At 42.7% G+C, this 19289-nt stretch overlaps 1 protein-coding gene across 4 annotated transcripts in view; it reads left to right on the top strand.

Annotated features, from left to right (window-relative positions):
* FSTL4 (follistatin like 4) overlaps nucleotides 1–19289 on the top strand; it is a 491509-nt gene that overhangs the window by 13525 nt on the left and 458695 nt on the right. For all 4 annotated transcript variants that reach the window (XM_066617279.1, XM_066617277.1, XM_066617278.1 and 1 more), the window contains exons 2-3: nucleotides 476–611; nucleotides 17064–17097. In XM_066617279.1, coding sequence (XP_066473376.1) covers nucleotides 486–611; nucleotides 17064–17097 — 160 coding nt within the window. In that variant the 5' untranslated portion in view covers nucleotides 476–485. The remainder of the gene's footprint in view (nucleotides 1–475; nucleotides 612–17063; nucleotides 17098–19289) is intronic.

Here is a 19289-nt window from a genome sequence, read left to right as displayed (position 1 = left end):
ATCCCAATTAGAAATGCCTAATTAAGGCATTGGAGATAAGAATATATTGGCAAATATCCATGAAATGGTTTGCTTCATTAACTCTGAAACAAAAACAGCTTTGTGTTCTTGTTAAAATTCTCATTATGTACAACTGGAAAGGCATAGCTTTCTGTAAGCTGTGAATGAGGAAATACACTTTTTTAAAGAGTTAACTTTGCAATGCATACTGGGCTAGCTGTACCTTTAGCTAACGGGACTGATTCTCCGTTGGTATGAATCTGCTTTTAATATGCCAGCACATAACTGGGGAAAAGAATGAAGACCATGATAAATAATTTAAAATGAAGAATTTTTTAAGAAATCCTTAGAAATAAAATTTAGGTACTGTGTACTTTTTGAAATGCATATAAAATGTGAATGAGCTTTGCAAGTTAAAGATGGTTTCATAGCTATTTCTAGACTATGCTTGATACTGTTATCTTCTTTTCCTCAGATTTAAAACAATGAAGTTGAAAAGCTTCTGCTCATTCCTCATATTGTTTGAGGGTTTCCTGACGGCTGCTTTGGGATGGATGGAATCAAACAGGAGCAGGCCATTTTATTCAGAAGCTGGGAGGCCAACACAAGAGGTGCAGTGAACCTTTCTGTTACTTTGTACCATTCCTTTATCTGTAATCTGTTTTCTCTAAAGTTTATCTGCTCCCTCTGTCTCTCCCCCATCCAGATAAAAACACAAGAATGTATATGGTAGAAAAATACTTTGTGGGGAGAATTGAGAGACTGGTATCAGTTTCCATGTTCCATAGAAGCAACTCTCCTTATTGTGTTTAGTCTTCCCTTCTCTCCAGTAAACTAAGAGCAGCATTGTTGGTGTCAGGTTTTTCAAGGCCATGGAGCAAAGCCCAGCCTTTGTTCTCCATAATACCCCCTGCTCCCTGATGGCCTACTGGGTACACCAGGTATTTTGAGAATTCAGAGGTTAACCCGACTAGATGGAACCTTTGCTTATGACCAAGTTCTGATGTCATACCTAATGGCAGTGATGGGAAAACTCAGCATTGCTTGAGTTGAATTACCACCCCCAAGGACTCTAGCCATAACAGGGGCACTTTCCAAGTCTCCCTTTAGTGACTTTAATGGAGCTGAGTTGCCCCCCCTTAAAGCCAGCCATGGAAAAAACACAGCTGTTGGTGTGTGTGTTGGGATTCTCTTTACCCACTCCCCTGATGTCCCTGGCTATCTGTAAATGGGGTGGGAGGGACCGTGAGAGCTGGGACAGAAGAAAGAGCAGGGACAGAAGTGGCAAGAGGGAGGAAGGTCACGAGCAGCAGCTGTGAGGCTTACCAGGATGACCTGATCCTTGCAGCTCTACTCAGAAGTAGTCCCACTGTAGCCAATCATTCAGTGAGGCTCCCTTCTCCCAAGTAACAGAGCTAAGAAGCCATGAGGTTGGAAAGCAGAAATGGGCAAAAGAGTTCTCTCCTGCCTCCCTGGGCTTCTGCAGCCAATTGTAAGGTAAGAATCTCCTTGGGCTCTGCCTCCTTCTCTCCCTTAGCCAATGCAAGTATCCAAATGCCCATAGTTTGTCCAGTGATTATTGGTTCCTGTCAGAAATGGGCTGAAAGAGCTCCCGCCTGCCTTCTGCTCCCACCTGTTTCATTAACCCTTCCCTGCCTCCTGTCTGGAACTCCCTGCTGCTCACTGGTCAGAATGATGGCCCCATGAGGTTTTCCTCCCTGTGAAAACAGTAAGCAAGCACCACCAGACACAGGCAGATTTGAGTCAACGTGCATGGGGATGAGTGCTGAGTCAGATGGGCCTCAAGTCTTTTTCAGAGTCTTCCACACATGCAACTCATAAGTTACCGAGTCACCCAAAATCATGCATTTTTGTGACTCAAGTTGCTGACTTAAGTACCCAACACTACCTAATGGGCAGTCTACATGTGGGTTTAATCCAGGATCTGCAAATAGATCCTTGTAACTATACAGTTGTATGCATTTGCAGGTGTTCCTGGAATTTGCAGGGTTGCCATTTTCAGGATCACTTCTCTGCCTTCACGCTGGGTGGTGGGCATCCTGTAATGCCTCAAGATGGCCCAGAGTTTCATGGTGCAGTTTGGGATATCTGACTTAGTGGCTAGTCTGTCACTAGGGCGTGCATGTGCGTGGGCACAAGTGTTGCCCAAATCTTGCTTATTCATTCATACATATCATGATAACTATTTGTATACAGTAGGAGATGTGAGGCTGACTTTCTTTTTTTGTGCTGAAAGGAATATATAAATATAGCCTCTGAAGAGACAGTCTCAAAGCAGTAGACAATAAGATATTTTCACCTCAGTGTGTGACTGCTATACATTCTCAAAACTTAATTTGAGATCATTGGTGTAAGATGGGATAAAATTGGTTCAATGGATGCAATACTAGTGCTGCTTAAAAGTATTAATAAATGCTGAACTATATTACCACAAGCCATTAGACAATTTTGCTTGCTTTATCAAACACCTGCAGATGAATTAATGAATGGTGCTACAACTTTACTTGAAGCACAATACCAGGATTGCTAACAGTTGTAATCGAATATTGTTTGTAGACCTCTACTTTTAATAGCAATAGCTGTTTGTATTTATATGGTGTATTGCAATGATATTTAAATTCTGATACTTCAGCTTTTTTATCTGCATTCTTAGTAGAAATTTGATTTATGAAAGAATAATACCACTTTGAAATTCATTACTTAAATGATGTGGTAAAATGGTTATAGAGTAATACTTGAAAGATGCTTTTTCATTTGATCTTGCTTTGAGTTCATAAAGTTGTTACACCAATCACTTTATTTTTGCTTGGGGAGAAAAGATCTGAGACACTGATGCATTTGTTCAGACTTGTATAAAAGACCTATTACAAACTGTGAATATTTTTATGTACAAAGCTCTACAATAGTTGCAAAGGATTAGGATAGCAGTAGGCACCCAAAAATGTGCATGAATGTGTGCAGTTGCTCACCATTGCCCACAACTGGAATTTGAAAGCAGGTTGATATTCAACTTGCAGTTAAATGTGTGGAAATATTTTCTAGAAGATAAAAACTATGCATGCTGATCTCCCATTTTTGTTTCAAGATCTCATGAGGTTAATATCCATTACACTGTATGGGAGCAGAATTAAATGCATAACCAAAGTAATGGTGACTGCTTATAGGGAAAAGCAACTTCAGGATGGAATTATTTTGCATGCAGAAAAGATGTATGAAGAAGAGTGCTCAATCCAATTCCTTCTGCTTTTCTACCCCCAAGTCGCTCCTTTTCCCATGCAGAGTTATCAGTGTTTTGCAGTCAAACACTTGGGATGGGAGGGGGCTTTACAGGGAATCTTCAGTTCTGCCTACCCCTATGGATATAATTTCTTCAGTTTCGGAAGTTGCCATTGGACTCCTGTTCCATGCTCATTGGTGGCTTGATATTGCTGTTGGGGAGGTCAACTCGCACATTAAAATGGTGGTTGTTGATGGACTTATCCTTGGTATCAAAGATAGTACCTGCAGAGGGTCTGAAGCTGTTGTCCCAGTCTGGCGTGGGGGGCTTTATCTTTTTGCCCTATCATGGTCCCAATACAGCATGAGCCTCTGGTGGCTTCTATTGGAGAAGGAAAAAAGTCATATAGCACTTAGCTATTCCATGAGATAGCCATGAAGGCAGATGGGGCTTGTAGACTTTATTAACTGCCTCTCTACCATTGTATCCCCTGTCCCCCCTACTAGCAATTTCAGCAGCAAGTGGTCTGGTCACTTGGTTCACTGCGTGAATGAGAATTTCATGGTGACTAAGAGGTTGACCCTAAAGAATTCTTTGAAGCAGCTGGCTTGGGGCTTCTGGTCCTGCGGAATGTTCTGAATCTCCTTGAATGTCTTGAGGGACATGCTGCTTGATTCACAATATTGTGCAGCTGAATATTACAAGCTGGATAGATTTGTATACAGAGCCAGGAAATTCTGGATTTCAGTGACATCATGAGGTGAAATGTGTTGGGAGTGAAGAATTGCTGAAAGGGGCAGGATTCCATGATTTCAGTTGCCAGGTTGCCAAGAGCAACTAATTAGCCCCCTCTGGTGAGGTCCTTCCCCCACTCATGTGGTTTGCAAAATGTGCATGGGTGATTTTTCCCTTCATGAGCTTTTTTCCTCCTCAGAGGCCTTCTTCCAGGCATTTTCTAGGCAGGAGTGTGGAAACGGCTGTTGGAGCAGCAGCAGCAACAACAATTTGTAAAGCAACTCTGTTCTCCCTGGAGGGCTGTTGCCGGAGTGTATCCCTGTATTTGATCTTGGCTTTCCAATGCTTGTCTATGGCAGGCCAGACTGATGCTTACCAACAACCTGGACAAGATTTAACTGCTGACTGACCATCCCTCTGGCTCATTTACATGAAGGATCAGCTCAGAAGGAGCTAATGCTTTGTTGGAGTCCTGCAGTGCGATTCCACATAAGTGTACTTGGAAATAAGTTCAACTATGGGGGCTTATTTGTTACTTTAATGGGACTTACTCCTGAGTATGTATGTTCAGATTGCAACCTTAGACTATGAAACTATATTGGTATAATTTTTGCTATGCTAGCAAAAATATGTAACTTGTCCTTTTAAATCAGTCTGTGTTAGACTAAAAGGGAACCAATAGAACACAGATATTTTAAAAAGGGATCAAGGATTGGGATCCAGGGAAATGCAGGCTAGTCAACAACATCTGTTCCAGGGCAATTAGTAGAAAGCATAATTTTAAGATAAAATTGAGTACAAAGAAGAATGAGTCTTCTGAAGGAGTATCAATGCTGTTTCTGTAAAGGTAAGCCCCTACCTCACTAACTTTCTAGACTCCAGAACTTTTTTCAGTGTCAGGACTCCGTAGGCTTATGGATAGTGGTGATCCAGTTGATGTTATAAAAAGCTTTTTGAAAATCCAATTGTACAAAGTCCCTCACTAAAGGCTCTTGAGTAAACTTAGCAGTTATTGAATTAAGAGGACAGATCCTGGTATGGCTTGATAGTTGGCTAAAGAACAAAAAACAGTAGGAATAAATGGGAAATTTTTACAGAGGAAATAAGCCAGAAGCAGTGGTGTAGCTAACCAAGTTGCTGCCTCGTACAAAAAAAATTCTGTAGCCCCCCTCCTGGCAATGACATCAAATTTAATTAATTACATTGGGTCTTTTTATTTGTTAATAAAAAGTGAGTGAGAAATGTTAGCTAATATTTTAAAATAGCGAACACTTGTTGAAAGTACTTATTGCACTTTTACAGCACAATCTATTCATGTCTACTCAAAAGTCCCATTGTGTTCAATGGGTAAGTGAAGCAAGGTAGGATTGCAGCCTTACACAGTGTGAGATGTACAGGAGGGAACTGGAGACTTTCATAAGAGCCTGCGGCTGACCTTGAGGAAGTGAAATTGAGGAATTCTGTGAATAAATGAGGCCAAACCACCTGCTGCTCAGAGTTCCTGCTGCAACCTGCCTCCCAGATTGCTGTGCCTTGCTTGCTACCCTCTTCAGGTTCCTGCACATGCGCAGGTAACCTATCAGTCAGCTAACTCAGAGCCCAATCCTCTGCATGCCTACTTGGAAGCAAGCCCAGTCTAGTCAATGGGGCTTACTCCCAGGAAAGTGGGGAGAGGATTGCAGCCTTGGAGCCCAATCCTCTGCCTGTCTACTTGGAAGCAAGCCCAGTCTAATCAATGGGGCTTACTCCCAGGGTAGTGTGGATAGGGTTGCAGCCTCAGAGCCCAATCTCCTGCATGTCTACTCAGGAGCAAGCCCTACTGGCTTAGATTGCTGAGACAATTGGTCTGCTGCAGCCTTGCCAGGAGGAGAGAAGAGGATAAGGGGGCAGGCAAGTAGAGAGAGGACTGTGAAGAGCAGAGGAGAGTAGGCCATGCAGCGTGGGGGAGTGGTGAGCAACTGGTCTGGCTGCACAAGGGGAACCCCCTCCTCAGTCCAGGCTGGGCTCCACAAGGGTCTCTGGGGGCTTTGTCTGCCTATCGGCGAGGGGGGGGCTCCATCTCACTTACTGACACACACACACACACACACACACACACACACACACACACACACACACACACACACACAGTCCTGATCAGCATCCAACAGCCCTCCCCAACACACTTCTTCCTCCCTTTCTAAACACAAACAAGCACTGACAAACTCTGCTCACCACCTCTCTTGCCATTTAAGCCAAATAGGGCTTCAGGCGGGAGCATGTTGAGCAGGACAGGTGGAGGAAATCATGGAGGGAATGAGGGTTGGTAGGTGCATGAGACTCTGAGGAGGTCTGTGCCCATCGACAGCATCTCAGCTGTGGGAGGGGGAGAGGGCCAGCTCCTTGTGCCTGCCAAGACCTAGCTTCCATCTCGGCTGCAGAGAGGGGCAACATGCAGTTTTGCGCCTCTCCGTGACTATTACCCCTCTTCCCTCTGGAGTGCCTGGCACTGGCAGGGCTGCCAGCCACAGCCCAATTGTTGTGCACAGGTGCTGTTGCCTGCAAGTTGTTGCCCCCTCAGCCATGTTGTTGCCCCCACCCACCCTGTAGCCCAGTGCACCTGCTACCCTCTGCACCCCCTAGCTATGCTACTGGCCAGAAGTGGGGTTGAACAAGTGTATTGGAACCAATTTTTTTGGTTCCCTAAAACACCTGGATTTTAGGAATAAATAGTGAGGTATAATGTGAAGGTCACCAAACTATAGCAAATACCTTACATAGTGCTGGGGTTACAATTCTTACAAGTTTAGATGTATGTGAGCTAATGATGACATTGCTAATCGAATAGGCAGGAAAATGGCCTAGAATGCAATGATCTTATTGGTTAAATTGGCTGTCAGTAACACTGCAACAAAGAGCTCTGTAACAAATGCTAAATGCAGCTGCATGCTAAATGCAGGTGTTGAATGCAGCAGCATTATTGAAGGTATACTGTATTCAGGATGGCAAAAACCAAATCGGAGTGAGTAGATGAGTGAGTGCTTCATTGAGTGAATAAGAAACCAAATGGCAAATGCAATTCCATGTCAATAAAAGTAAAGTGGTGCACGCCAGGGGCAGATAGCTGAACTGTGTGAAAATGAAAGATGGCAAATACCATGCTAGTGCCATTAGGAAGGGGTTAAGAATAAGACTGCTAATATGTTACATTATGCAACTCTAGTATAGCTGTGTGGGATGCTGTGTACAGTTCTGTCACTGCACTTCAAGAAAGGTATAGTAAAGCTGGAACAGGCTCCAGAGAAGACAACCAAAAAGAGCAGAAGGCTATAACACCTACCTTCCTTGTGAAGAAAGGCTATAATGTTTGTGGCTCTTCCTAGCTTAGAAGGCCAAAAGGTGGACATGACTGAAATGTATAAGATTATGCTTGGAGTGAAGAGACGCTGTTCTCCCTCAATAGCAGAATGAGGAGTCATCCAATGTAACCGCCTGGCAAAAGGATGGTACTCACCCAGTGCATAAGGAGCCTGTGGAATTCATTGTTCTAAGATGTGGTGGTTGCCACTGGCTTGGTTGGCTTTAACAGGAGATCAGACAAATGTTGTAGCAGAGAGCTCGATAAATGATTCTAGTTATGATGGCTGTGTGACCTCTAGGTTTAGTGGTAGAATGCTTTGAATATCGGTTGCTGGTGTTCAGTGGCAGGAGAGAAGTATACCTTTGCTTGTGAGCTTTCTGCAAGTTGCTGCTGGGCGCTGTCAGGAAACATGATACTGGACTATATGAACCTTCGACCTGATAAGAACATAAGAACAGCCCTGCTGGATCAGCCATAGGCCCATTTAGTCCAGCTTCCTGTATCTCACAGGGGCCCTGATCCAGCAGGGCCTTTTTATGTTCTTATGTTCCTATAAACTGACCAGTATAATCTAGTTTTTTTTATTTGTAACTACTAATTTATTGAGAATTGGGGGTAACTTACAGCAATAGTTGCAAGATTAACTGTTCAGGCATTTTCTGTTTCCTTGCATATTTACTATGAAGAATAGTATTTCCATTTTAGTCAAGCAACACAAATGCTTGGTTGTGCATAAAGCTTTCAGAGTTTTTGGTTTTCTGCATATCTGACTGTTGCCATTTTGGCATATTTTGTTGATAGGAAATGGGTTTGAAGAATGACCATGAGTTTTGATTGTTTATGATTAAGTGGTTTCTGATTACATAAATTACTTTCATTCTGCTAGAAGGCATCCTAAGCACTCAGTGAAAAATACAATTCCTGGTCCGTAACTAACTAAAATTACTCTTTAAACTTGATCATCTTGGCATAAGTAAAGTGGCTATTTTAGAGCCCAGATGATCTCAAGTATATTCTAATTTAAATTCACTTTCAGGTTCAGCAAGGAAGGAATTTTGAAAGGGTCACTGGCCTTCATGAATGTTTGCTCTGATCTACAAAGAGATTGGTTTATTGAATCAAAATTACACTGCTTAACTTATGGTCAAATTGTTAAGTGCTCAAATGTGGTAAAAGCATGTATTTGGCATTTTACAAAGCTCACATAATGGGAGATGCTGGTCTCTAATCTGTACAGGAAATAACCTATAGAAATGAATACCAACTAACATATTTCCTTTGGGTACAGCATTATTTGTTCATATCCTGTGGTGGAGATGGGTAAGTTGAAGATTTGGGTTATTTCATTTTTATTTTCTGAATAATAGTAATAAATGTGCATGTTGGTCTGAAGGTGAAGATCTGTAGATGCTGCTAAGAGTAAATGACTTGGTCAATGTATTTGAAATTGAGGCACAGGTGAAAAGAATAAAAATTTTAATATAATGGGTAAAGTATACATGAAAGAAAATAGTCCCCCACTCATAGTTTCTGTATTTCACTTCTGTGAGATTCTGTACCCATACAGTGTGGTGCTGGAGAGAAATTTGCTAAGTAGCCTAGCCATATCAGTCTTTGTCAACCATAATTTCTTCTTTTCTGTAATTCTAGGCATTGTGAGTCTTTAGGGGGAGGGGCTGCAGAATTGGGGCCACAGAATTCTCATACCTCAAGACAGACATAATATAAAAGGTCATAATGCTGTGAACATGCTGCTGACTCTATTAATATGTGTCTAGCACACAGCACTGATATATTATGTCTGCTGGATTGTGCTCACTGACTTGACCAGTTGTGCCTGCTGCTATTGCCCCTGTGTCCTCTAGGATGGGAGGAAGCTGCACTTCACTTATTTTTTCATTTCACTTGCATTTCATATTGCTTGCATGGAAAATTAAAATTGATTCAGTTACCATTTCCATATAATGGAAACTGCTGTTGAGATGTTACTAGTAAAGTTCTTGTCAGAATACTTAAAAAAATACTCTTAGAACTAGACCAGAAGTTCCCAAACTGTGAGTCTCTGGCCTATAGTAAGTCATGACCCAATTTTTGTTGAATAGCTAAACTGACAAGGCAGAACAGTCTGTATGCATCAAGGGTTAAACAACCGGGGGGTGGGATGGGGGAGGTACTGCTGCCCAAACACAATTATAGCCCCAAAGGCTTGAGTTGTTGGTATAGTGAAACCTTTTTTCAGGTGGGTCCTGATGCTAAAAAGTTTGGGAGGTACTGGTTTAGACTACTGTTCCTATTTTACAACTTGGAAAATTTAGAAGGGCCGCATTTGCCCAATGCCACACAAAAATCTAGTACAGTGCCAGGTGCTTGCTTTCTAATCTGAATTACAGTAGGATATAATATGGATTATTTAATAAAAGAGTTCTAGGTATGATTGTAAGGTGTTGGGAATCTTTAGTAAGCCATACAACTGCGGTGTCCTTTGAACATTAAATGTCTGGCTTGGTAATTAGTCCCTTGACCATTAGGTCCAAAATACAAACTCTGTTGGGTTCCTAAGGAGTATGTGCCACTTATAAAACAAAGAATTGTTCTTGTCAAGATAAATGCGTTAAGTGTACCACCAATTTATAATCTTTTCACTTTCTAAAACCAGTTTAGAATGAACTATATTACAAAGGAAAGAATCGGTGAGCTGTATTTGGATTATATTTGTGGTCCAGAAACGACAGCAAGTAAATACAAGCAGAGCTATTGTCTCAGTTAGGTACCATATGGGTGAGCAGATGACATCGTCTGAGTTGGGCAACCCAAGTGTTTCACTGTTTATCATAGGACAAATAAAACAGCCAGCATCTGATGATGAAATGAAGCTTCTTCCCAGCAATACTAGCTCTGCTCTCCATTGCAGAATGTTTTGCTTCATTCTTTATAAAATACAATATGTTCCTAAATAAAAGTGCCTAAATGTAAGTTGTCTTGTTGTTATACAAAAGTTAACAACTGAGGTTGCAGACGTATTCTACTGTGCATGTTCACAAGGCATTTCATGAAGAAACCAAGAGGTTCCTGCTTTACCTGTAAGGTGACTTTGGTAACACACAATGCTTGACAGGGGAAATCAAAATAAGTTTCAATTCCATGTATGCAACAGTTAGTTGTGCAACTAATTTCTAAATGTCAGTGGTTTCCAGGTAGAAGGAAAGGAAACCCCTGCAAGGAAAAGAGGGCATGTAATAACATAAACAAAGGAGTGGAGAAAGGAAAATCTGGAGGCATACCCAGGGGGAATAGGGCTGAAGAACTGGGGGTTTTACAGATGGGAGAGAAGGGGAGGACCCGGGAAAAGAGCAAGAAGTAAAAGTGCTAAGTTTCCAACTGTGGTGCAAGGCCATGTCTAAGTCCTTGCCTGTAGCTACAGAGAGCAAAGGGTGAGCCCACTAGTAGTCCATGAACCACTTCACCCACTTCAGTATGAGAAGTTTGTCTCTTCTACCATATGGTAACTCTTAACCAGTATCCCAAGTCTCCAAGAAAAGTACTGGGAGGGGGGATCTTCCTTGTTCTTGAAAGGTCAGTTAAGAGAATTTGCATGTTAAAGGCCATGCATGGACACAGCTGCCCACCACTAAAGGCATCATCGGTTTGACTGCCCATAAAGCATGGAAGATGAGGGGGTGGGGTTCCTGGCAAATGATCAGGGTTGTTTAAGGTCAAGGTTATCCATCTGTAATTTGCTTGGGCAAGCTTGGAGCATTGCAGAGATCAGGAGGCTAGGGTGCCAAGATACCATCTCTTGGTTCAAAGGGTAGAACAGGGTGGTTAAGTCATGTCCAACTCTTTGTGACCCCATGGACCTCAGCATGCCAGCCCCCCTGTCTAACACTAACTTTGGGAGTTTGTCCAAATTCATGTTCATTGCCTCCATACTATATAACCATCTCATCCTCTGCCATCCTTTTGTCTTCAGTTTTTTCCAGTGTATTTTAATTTCTTGGCTGCCGTCTCCATCTGTAGTGATCTTGGAGCCTAAGAAGATAAAGTCAGGGTAGAAATGTTTAATTTAGATAATTTATTATTGATATTAGAGTTCAGTGAAGACAATGGTGTACTTCAGCAATTGGAATTTCTTCAGTAGGCCATGAAGAATTTTTCTGCTTCTGGACATTAGTGGTAACCTAAGGCAACCTTAATGAGGACCTACCAGAATGGCAAGGCTCTTTTGCTTGCCAGCTGACATAATTTGCAGTTCAATGATGTATCCTTTTTCAGCTATTTCTTACAGAATGATAGTTGTAAGGTTTCAGCTATAAAGTAGCGGTTTTCAACTGCTGTGACGCAGCACACTGGTGTGCTGTGAGGCTGCCTCGGGTGTACTGTGGGTCCAAGGAGTCAGGTGGCGGCGGCGGCGGCAGCGGCAGCTGTGCGTGGGGAGAAGTGGCAACTTGGAGTCTCGCGCAGCAGCAGGAGAGAAAGGGGCCGCTGCGCAGGGGCTTGAACGCTCCTGCTGTTGCTAGTGCCTGCTTCACGAGCTGATTGGGCAGCCAGCCAGGCAGCTAGAGAAGCCTGGAAGAGCTCCCAGCAGGCGGAACATGGAGGGAGTGAGGGCCTGAAGGTGGAAGCAGGTAGGAGCCAGATCCAGGAGATGCAGACAAGGAGACCCTTTTCCTTGTCTGCAATGCCCCAAAGTGACCCTGCCTGTATTGCTTCCCCAGGCAAGGCTTTGGCAGGAAGGGCACTGGGCCACAATCCTATCCATACTTACCTAGGAGTAAGCCCTATTGACTATAATGGGGCTTACTTCTGAGTAGATGTACAGAGGCTTGGTTGCATTCTTTCTTGGATAAATGAGCAGGCAAGTGATGCTTTTCTTCCCCCCACCTCCTCCCTTCCTGCACACACATCCCCCATCATAACTGCAGTTAACCCCTCTCTTTCTGCCCCTCCCCTCCCTCTTCACCACCTTCCAAAGTTCAGAAGGTGCCTCCCATTCCCTTTCTCTCCCCCCCACCGCAGTGAATCCTGTACTTGTTTCAGCAGCATCTCCTCACTGTCCCTCACAGCACATTTCTGTTTCTCCAGTGTGCTCAGTCTCGTCTCTCTTTGCCACTTCCTGGCATATCACAGCACATCAATTGATAACAGTTTGAGCAGACTCTGCTAGGGAGAGTTATCCCTGCACCCTGAAGTGGCTACTGGCCCTCAAAGTGCCTACAGTATTTGCTGCAAGCAAGTAGATCGAGAGGTGCGTATGTGTGTCTCACTTCTGGTGGGGGAAAAAAATAACACTGAGTTAAAGGCAGCATTTTAACCATCTCTGAACAAATGCCACAATCCTCAGCTGAATTGGGTTATCTATATGCTTTTTTTCAAACCGTGAAAGGGACACTTCCATTCTACTCCTGTGATAAGCTCATCCATCTAATGATGGGCTCTAACAAAATACACTGCTCAAAACAATAAAGGGAACACTTAAACACATCCGAGATCTGAATGAACAAAATATTCCTATTAAATACTTTGTTCCTGACATAGCTGAATGTGCTGACAACAAAATCACACAACAATCATCAATGGAAATCACATTTATTAACCCATGGAGGTCTGGGTTTGGTATCATACTCAAAATTGAAGTGGAAAAACACACTACAGGCTGATCCAACTTTGATGTAATGTCCATAAAGCAAGTCAAAATGAGGCTCAGTAGTGTGTGGCCTCCACGTGCCTGTATGACCTCCCTACAACGCCTGGGCATGCTCCTGATGAGGTGGCGGATAGTCTCCTGAGCGGTCGCCTTCCAGACCTGGACTAAAGCATCCGCCAACTCCTGGACAGTCTGTGGTGCAACGTGGCGCTGGTGGATGGAGCGAGACATGATGTCCCAGATGTGCTCAATTGGATTCAGGTCTGGGGAATGGGCGGGCCAGTCCATAGCATCAATGCCTTCATCTTGCAGGAACTGCTGACACATTCCAGCCACATGAGGTCTAGTATTGTCCTGCATTAGGAGGAACCCAGGGCCAACTGCGCCAGCATATGGTCTCACAAGGGGTCTGAGGATCTCATCTCGGTACCTAATGGCAGTCAGGCTACCACTGGCGAGCACATGGAGGGCTGTGTGGCCCCCCCAAAGAAATGCCACCCCACACCATTACTGACCCACTGCCAAACCGGTCATGCTGGAGGATGTTGCAGGCAGCAGAACGTTCTCCCTGGTGTCTCCAGACTCTGTCACGTCTGTCACATGTGCTCAGTGTGAACCTGCTTTCATCTGTGAAGAGCACAGGGTGCCAGTGGCGAGGTTGCCAATCTTGGTGTTCTCTGGCAAATGCCAAACATCCTGCACGGTGTCGGGCTGTCAGCACAACCCCCACCTGTGGACGTTGGGCCCTCATACCACCCTCATGGAGTCTGTTTCTGACCGTTTGAGCAGACACATGCACATTTTTGGCCTGCTGGAGGTCATTTTGCAGGGCTCTGGCAGTGCTCCTCCTGTTCCTCCTGGCACAAAGGCGTTGTGATGCTGGGTTGTTGCCCTCCTATGGCCTCCTCCACATCTCCTGGTGTACTGGCCTGTCTCCTGGTAGCGCCTCCATGCTCTGGACACTACACTGACAGACACAGCAAACCTTCTTGCCACAGCTCGCATTGATGTGCCATCCTGGATGAGCTGCACTACCTGAGCCACTTGTGTGGGTTGCAGACTCTGCCTCATGCTGCCACTAGAGTGATAGCACCGCCAGCACTCAAAGGTCACCCAAACATCAGCCAGAAAGCATAGGGACTGCGAAGTGGTCTGTGGTCACCACCTGCAGAACCACTCCTTTATTGGGGGTGTCTTGTTACTTGCCTATGATTTCCACCTGTTTACTCCATTTGTGCAACAGCATGTGAACTTGATTGCCAATCCTAGGTGGCTTCCTAGGTGGGCAGTTTGATTTCACAGAAGTGTGATTGACTTGGAGTGACATTGTGTTGTTTAAGTGTTCCCTTTATTGTTTTGAGCAGTGTACATAGCTTAGCCCTTTCAAATATATTCCCAGCCTCTTATTTCTATCCAGGGCCTGTTCCACCCCAAAGCTTGGGGCTAGTAGTGCATACAAGTGTTTTAGTTCATGGATATGTCTTCCCATATTAATCAAGTGTTTTAGTTCATGGATATGTCTTCCCATATTAATCAGAATGGTAGCAGAAACAACTACTTCTTTTAAGAGTAGACATGGTATAAGTGAAACTGAGACAGGTTTGGATCTCAGACAGCCCTCACACTTAAATTTCCTTATGCAAGTTGTTTATCTCCTATCCTCAACCCCTTCCCACAAGTCTTGGAGAGATTGCTGGTCTACTTTATATGGCTGCTAAAAGCATCAGAGAACTATTGCATAGGAAATGTTTTGGAACTTGAAATACAATGGAGTGATTGTTTTCTATGCCTTGGACTGGAGAGTACATACTTGCTTGCTACAAGGCTCTTTGTAGCATTTGTTCAAGACTAATGCTCCCCCATAAGCTTTCATGGTCTAGTCTACTTCAGTTCATTCTACCAAAATAGTTGTCGGGGCTGGGAAGGAAGAAAGAAGTCATCCCCCCCATATGACACTGCAGTTTAATAGTCCTTTTCTTATCAGCAGAAGGCAGGTTTCAACATTAATCAAAAGCTGGTAACATAGTGGCTATTGTTTGCTTGTTTTTTACTGCGTGACAGCTGGAGGCAGTCTTTCATAGCAGTAAAGAAGCTATTTGTGCTGAGATGTTGTCAAGTTGTATCAGGGTTCAACCACATGTCTGAAGAGCTACTCTGCCATGCAGCAATTCAGGTGAAATGAAACTATGCAATTTGCTTCGCAAGATGCATATACATAGACATATATTTTTTTTAAGTGGCTTTTATAAAACAAGTTTTAATGATGGCAGTTCACACCTGCTATACTGGAAACGAAGTTCCTAAACCTACTTTAGGAAATGAAGGTCCGTAGCGGCTGATGTCATATGAACAATGCTCCTCAAGAGTACATGGCAGTGACTTTGGCTTATGTAATAATTTTATGTATTTTAAATTTCATTGGATTGCATTAATAAGGAGGATAATGGGTACTAAAGATTAGAGCTGATGAAGAAACGTGGTCATCGTGTTGGCTAAACAGCATTCAACATGATTTGCAGAACCATGGTTTTGTGTAGAGGCTCAGTAAAGTGAATTAAAATCCGAAAATGCAGTCCCTGCATCAAAACGTATGATTTTTAGTTACCAGTAATGTATGGTCATAAACTATGCTAGGGAATAAGCTCCTTTTATAGGCATTAGTCTGAAACCTTCAGCACAAAATTGTTTCTGAGGCAGTGCAAGAGAATACTTCAATATCATTTTTGTCAAAGCAGTTTGGTCTTGGATTTATATGTAATCAGACATCTTTTGGAGAAATATGAAGGATTTCAGATACTTGGGACTACAAGCTTTCTATGAAGAAATACTTGAACATTTAAATTGTCCTTTTCTACTGGTGTCAAGTCTTGAAACCACTAAGTTAGTCCCTGCAGCTGTGAGCTAAGGCTCCTATAGTGGGGTGGGGCAAACCACAGTTCACGAGCCACTTGCGGATCTTTGACATATAATGTGTAACTCTTGGAATTATGTTGACCGAGCTCCTTTTTGAATTGCAATTAATATAAAAGGAAAAGAAATTAATATTAATATAATATAAAAGGAATAAGAAATTTTCAAGTTTTATAATTTACCAGGTATAAACTGAGAGTTCATTAGATTAAAATGAACATTTAATGGTCATGGTGAGTAAACATATTTAGGAATTTAAATGCTTCTTAAATACTGCAGCTTTAAACCTCTGAAGTTTATCATAGGTGGCTCTTACATTAAGCAAGTTTGGCCACCCCTGTACTATTTAGCATTAGGGTTTCCCTTCATTTTACCCGAGAGAGGACTCATGCATTTCAAGGGGTGCATTTTTTTCCACTGGCTAAGTCTGCATGAATAAATCTTAATTTTATAAGCGCTACTATTTTAGGAGAGAAATGGTTAGTAATAAAGTATAGGTGGTTAAAATGCAAATATCTTTATTAAAATGTTTGGGGGACTGGAAGAAAACATGTGCTGCAGTGGGGAAGCTCAAAGCCTAACTCAGGCTAGGATAAGATGTAGACAAACTCTGCTACTGTTTTGACTCCCCTCTGCCCCTCTTTTCTCAGTCATTCAGAATGGCAGTGTCCTGCCTCCCCCCCCCCCCAATATTATCTAACTAGGCTGGGGAAAGAAGAAAACTGAGCCTTGGGGAACAGAGCAGCATCAGAGGTTGAGAGCCAGCAGAACAGTTACTGCAATGAGAACATGCCCTTTAGTTTTGGCAAACATAATTCCAGCTCCTGCTTGACCACTACCCAGTGCCCAAGCAGAACTGTATGCATGTATGTGCAGAGGTTGGCTTCTGTTCTCCAGTGCCAGGGCACTGCCACAAATATGGCACGTGAAACACTGAAGAAATACTGAAGAGTGAGGTAACATGAAAGTGGAATTTGCTGCATAGGCTAATCTGCAGCTTGATGTAAGTAGTTTTGTCTAGCTTCATCATAAGGCTGTCCCTGGACATATTTATGTAATTTAAGTGATAAATCTTCAATAATTTTTATTTTAACTATGGCTTCTTGTATAGGTGACTTTGCAAGAATAATCCATATGTGTAAGAAGACTGAGATTCCCAAGTTTCTGAAAAATGTATAAATATTTTTTCTTAATAGGAATCCAGAAGCTTTGAGGTCACAAGAAGAAAAGGTAAGCAAACAATTTTTTTTTAACTTCCATGAGTGATCTTGGGAAATTACTGCAGAACAATGTATTTAAAATAGGCTGATTTGTTTTTGAATATGTAATGTGTAAACATATGCCTTTAAAATTGTTCTTAAAAGCCTGTCTAGAGCAATATTATATTGTTTGACCTTACGTTGTGGCATGTTCAGGAGTTGTTTTGGTGAATGCGACTTCCACTGTCCAGTAATTGCAACCAATAATTAGTTAGATTCATGGCTATCTGTTTCCTAGGAATCTACAGAGTAAGCTCCACATTCTTAGGAAGCAGAATTCTGTGGAAGATTTGGGGCTTGTTTGTAACAGCTCTCCCCCAATTGGTTGGCAAACATCTTTATAAACTGAGGAAACCTTGAAAAACTTTCACCAAAAAGGCATGGGGATGTCTCCAAAAGGAAGAAGTCAGAGATTCTGCTGGGCACATGGAAGGAGCTCTTGCCTCCAAATGAGTGTTCTTCTGGTCAGTGCCTACAGATAATATCCTGTTTGGTGACCTGGTGTATTAATTCATTTTACTTAATATTTTTGGCAGCAGTTGAACTTTGCTTTCAGTGGGTAAGAAGAAACCCAGTTCCAGATAATTTGTGAGTTGCTGTAATTTATGGTAGTGTGGTGTGCAAAGGATCCTGGAGTATCCCTTTTGATGTTGCAAAATCTCTTTCAATTGACTAACAAAACTATCATAAAGAAGATTTAATTGTAAATCCAAAAATCACAGTCTGGCACTACCTTTAAGGCCAACATAAGAGGCACAAAGTGGTGAGCAGCAAGTGTTCACTCTTCTGAAGAACTCAAACACTTCTTGCTTGGTTCTGATAAAGATGTTGTCTTACTATGAGGTTTGGATTAACTTATATGACTACCTACAATTTTTCTGTTGTGATGACACCTGATTAGCGTTGCTACACTTTTATACAGGTCCAGAGACTTGGCAGGGAAAGTAAAAAGAATGGTCTTCTGTGTTGCTCTAGTGTAATTTGTCTTTGGCTGGTGCACAGGACTCATTCAGTGAGGTTAAAATGTGAGAGCAGGCTTTGTGTTAGAATTTTAACCTGCATCCATCGGGTATCATTACATTGAACAACGATTTACTTCATTTTGCTTCTCTCTCTTCAGTGAATGTTAAAGTAAACACAACAAATGTGGTAAGCAGCTGCTTTAATTCAGCTCGTCAACTGCCTCAAGTCAAAACCAAAAGGTTATCAGCAAGATGTCCTAGACAGTTGTGTGATTGTTGTGATTGATGGCTGTCTAAGGGCTGGGAAAGCATCATAAAGTGCTGACTTAACTCTTAAAAATGTATTCTTGCAAGCATGCAGTTGCAGGCAGTGAACTGAGAGTGTGGGTGATGGTGGTGGAACTGTGAAAATAATAAAGGACTCCAGGTTATGGTGGTACAGAGAATATCATTAGCTACTGCTAAGACAATTATGCTCCAGAGTATATAGGAGGTGAATGAATACCAGCAGCTTTCTCTGTTTCATTATTAATTGGCAGATGTCTCAAACTGTGTTTTATTATTATAGACAGCTGTTTGCAAATCAGCCATTGGAGCTCTTTCTATTTACTATTTTCACTTTTTTGGTTTTGTTTAGCAGATGTTTTCTGGATGTCTAAATTATTTGTTTCTGTATAAAAGTGAACTAGAAAGGTATTCTCCACTGAGTAGACTACCACAAGTCTCGGTTCCATTTACATGCTTTGAATTAGACTATGAAACAATGCATCTAAATTTTCTTGTAATTAAAAGATGCTGAGTGGGCATGGACTCTGTGACTTTCCATTACAATAGATTCAGATAAAGCACTGGTTCTCAAACTTTGAGGGAGCCTTACTCCCTCAGTAAGTTCTTGCAGGGGAGGGGCTAGGGCAGTGACGCAATCCCCAGGAATGCGTCACTAAGGGGGACGAGAGGGAGGCTTTGCACTTCAAGAAGGCAGAGCTGCAGCAGGCTGCAGGAGGTGTGGGGAGCCCTGCACAGTGCTCGCCGAGGCTTGGGACTTTCACTAAAAGTGGGCACAAAGCACCTCCTGCAAAACAAGTGCTTTGCACCCGATTTTAGCGAACGTTCCAAGTCTCGGGGAGCACTGTGCAAGGCTGCTCAGGGCTCCCTGAACCTCCTGTAACCTGCTGCAGCCCTGCCTTCTGAAAGTTAGTGC

This window comes from Tiliqua scincoides, chromosome 2, assembly GCF_035046505.1.
Source record: "Tiliqua scincoides isolate rTilSci1 chromosome 2, rTilSci1.hap2, whole genome shotgun sequence".
NCBI classification, from domain to species: Eukaryota; Metazoa; Chordata; class Lepidosauria; order Squamata; family Scincidae; genus Tiliqua; species Tiliqua scincoides.
The sequence above is the reverse complement of the archived record's forward strand: the minus strand, read 5'-3'. Positions and strand labels throughout refer to the sequence as shown.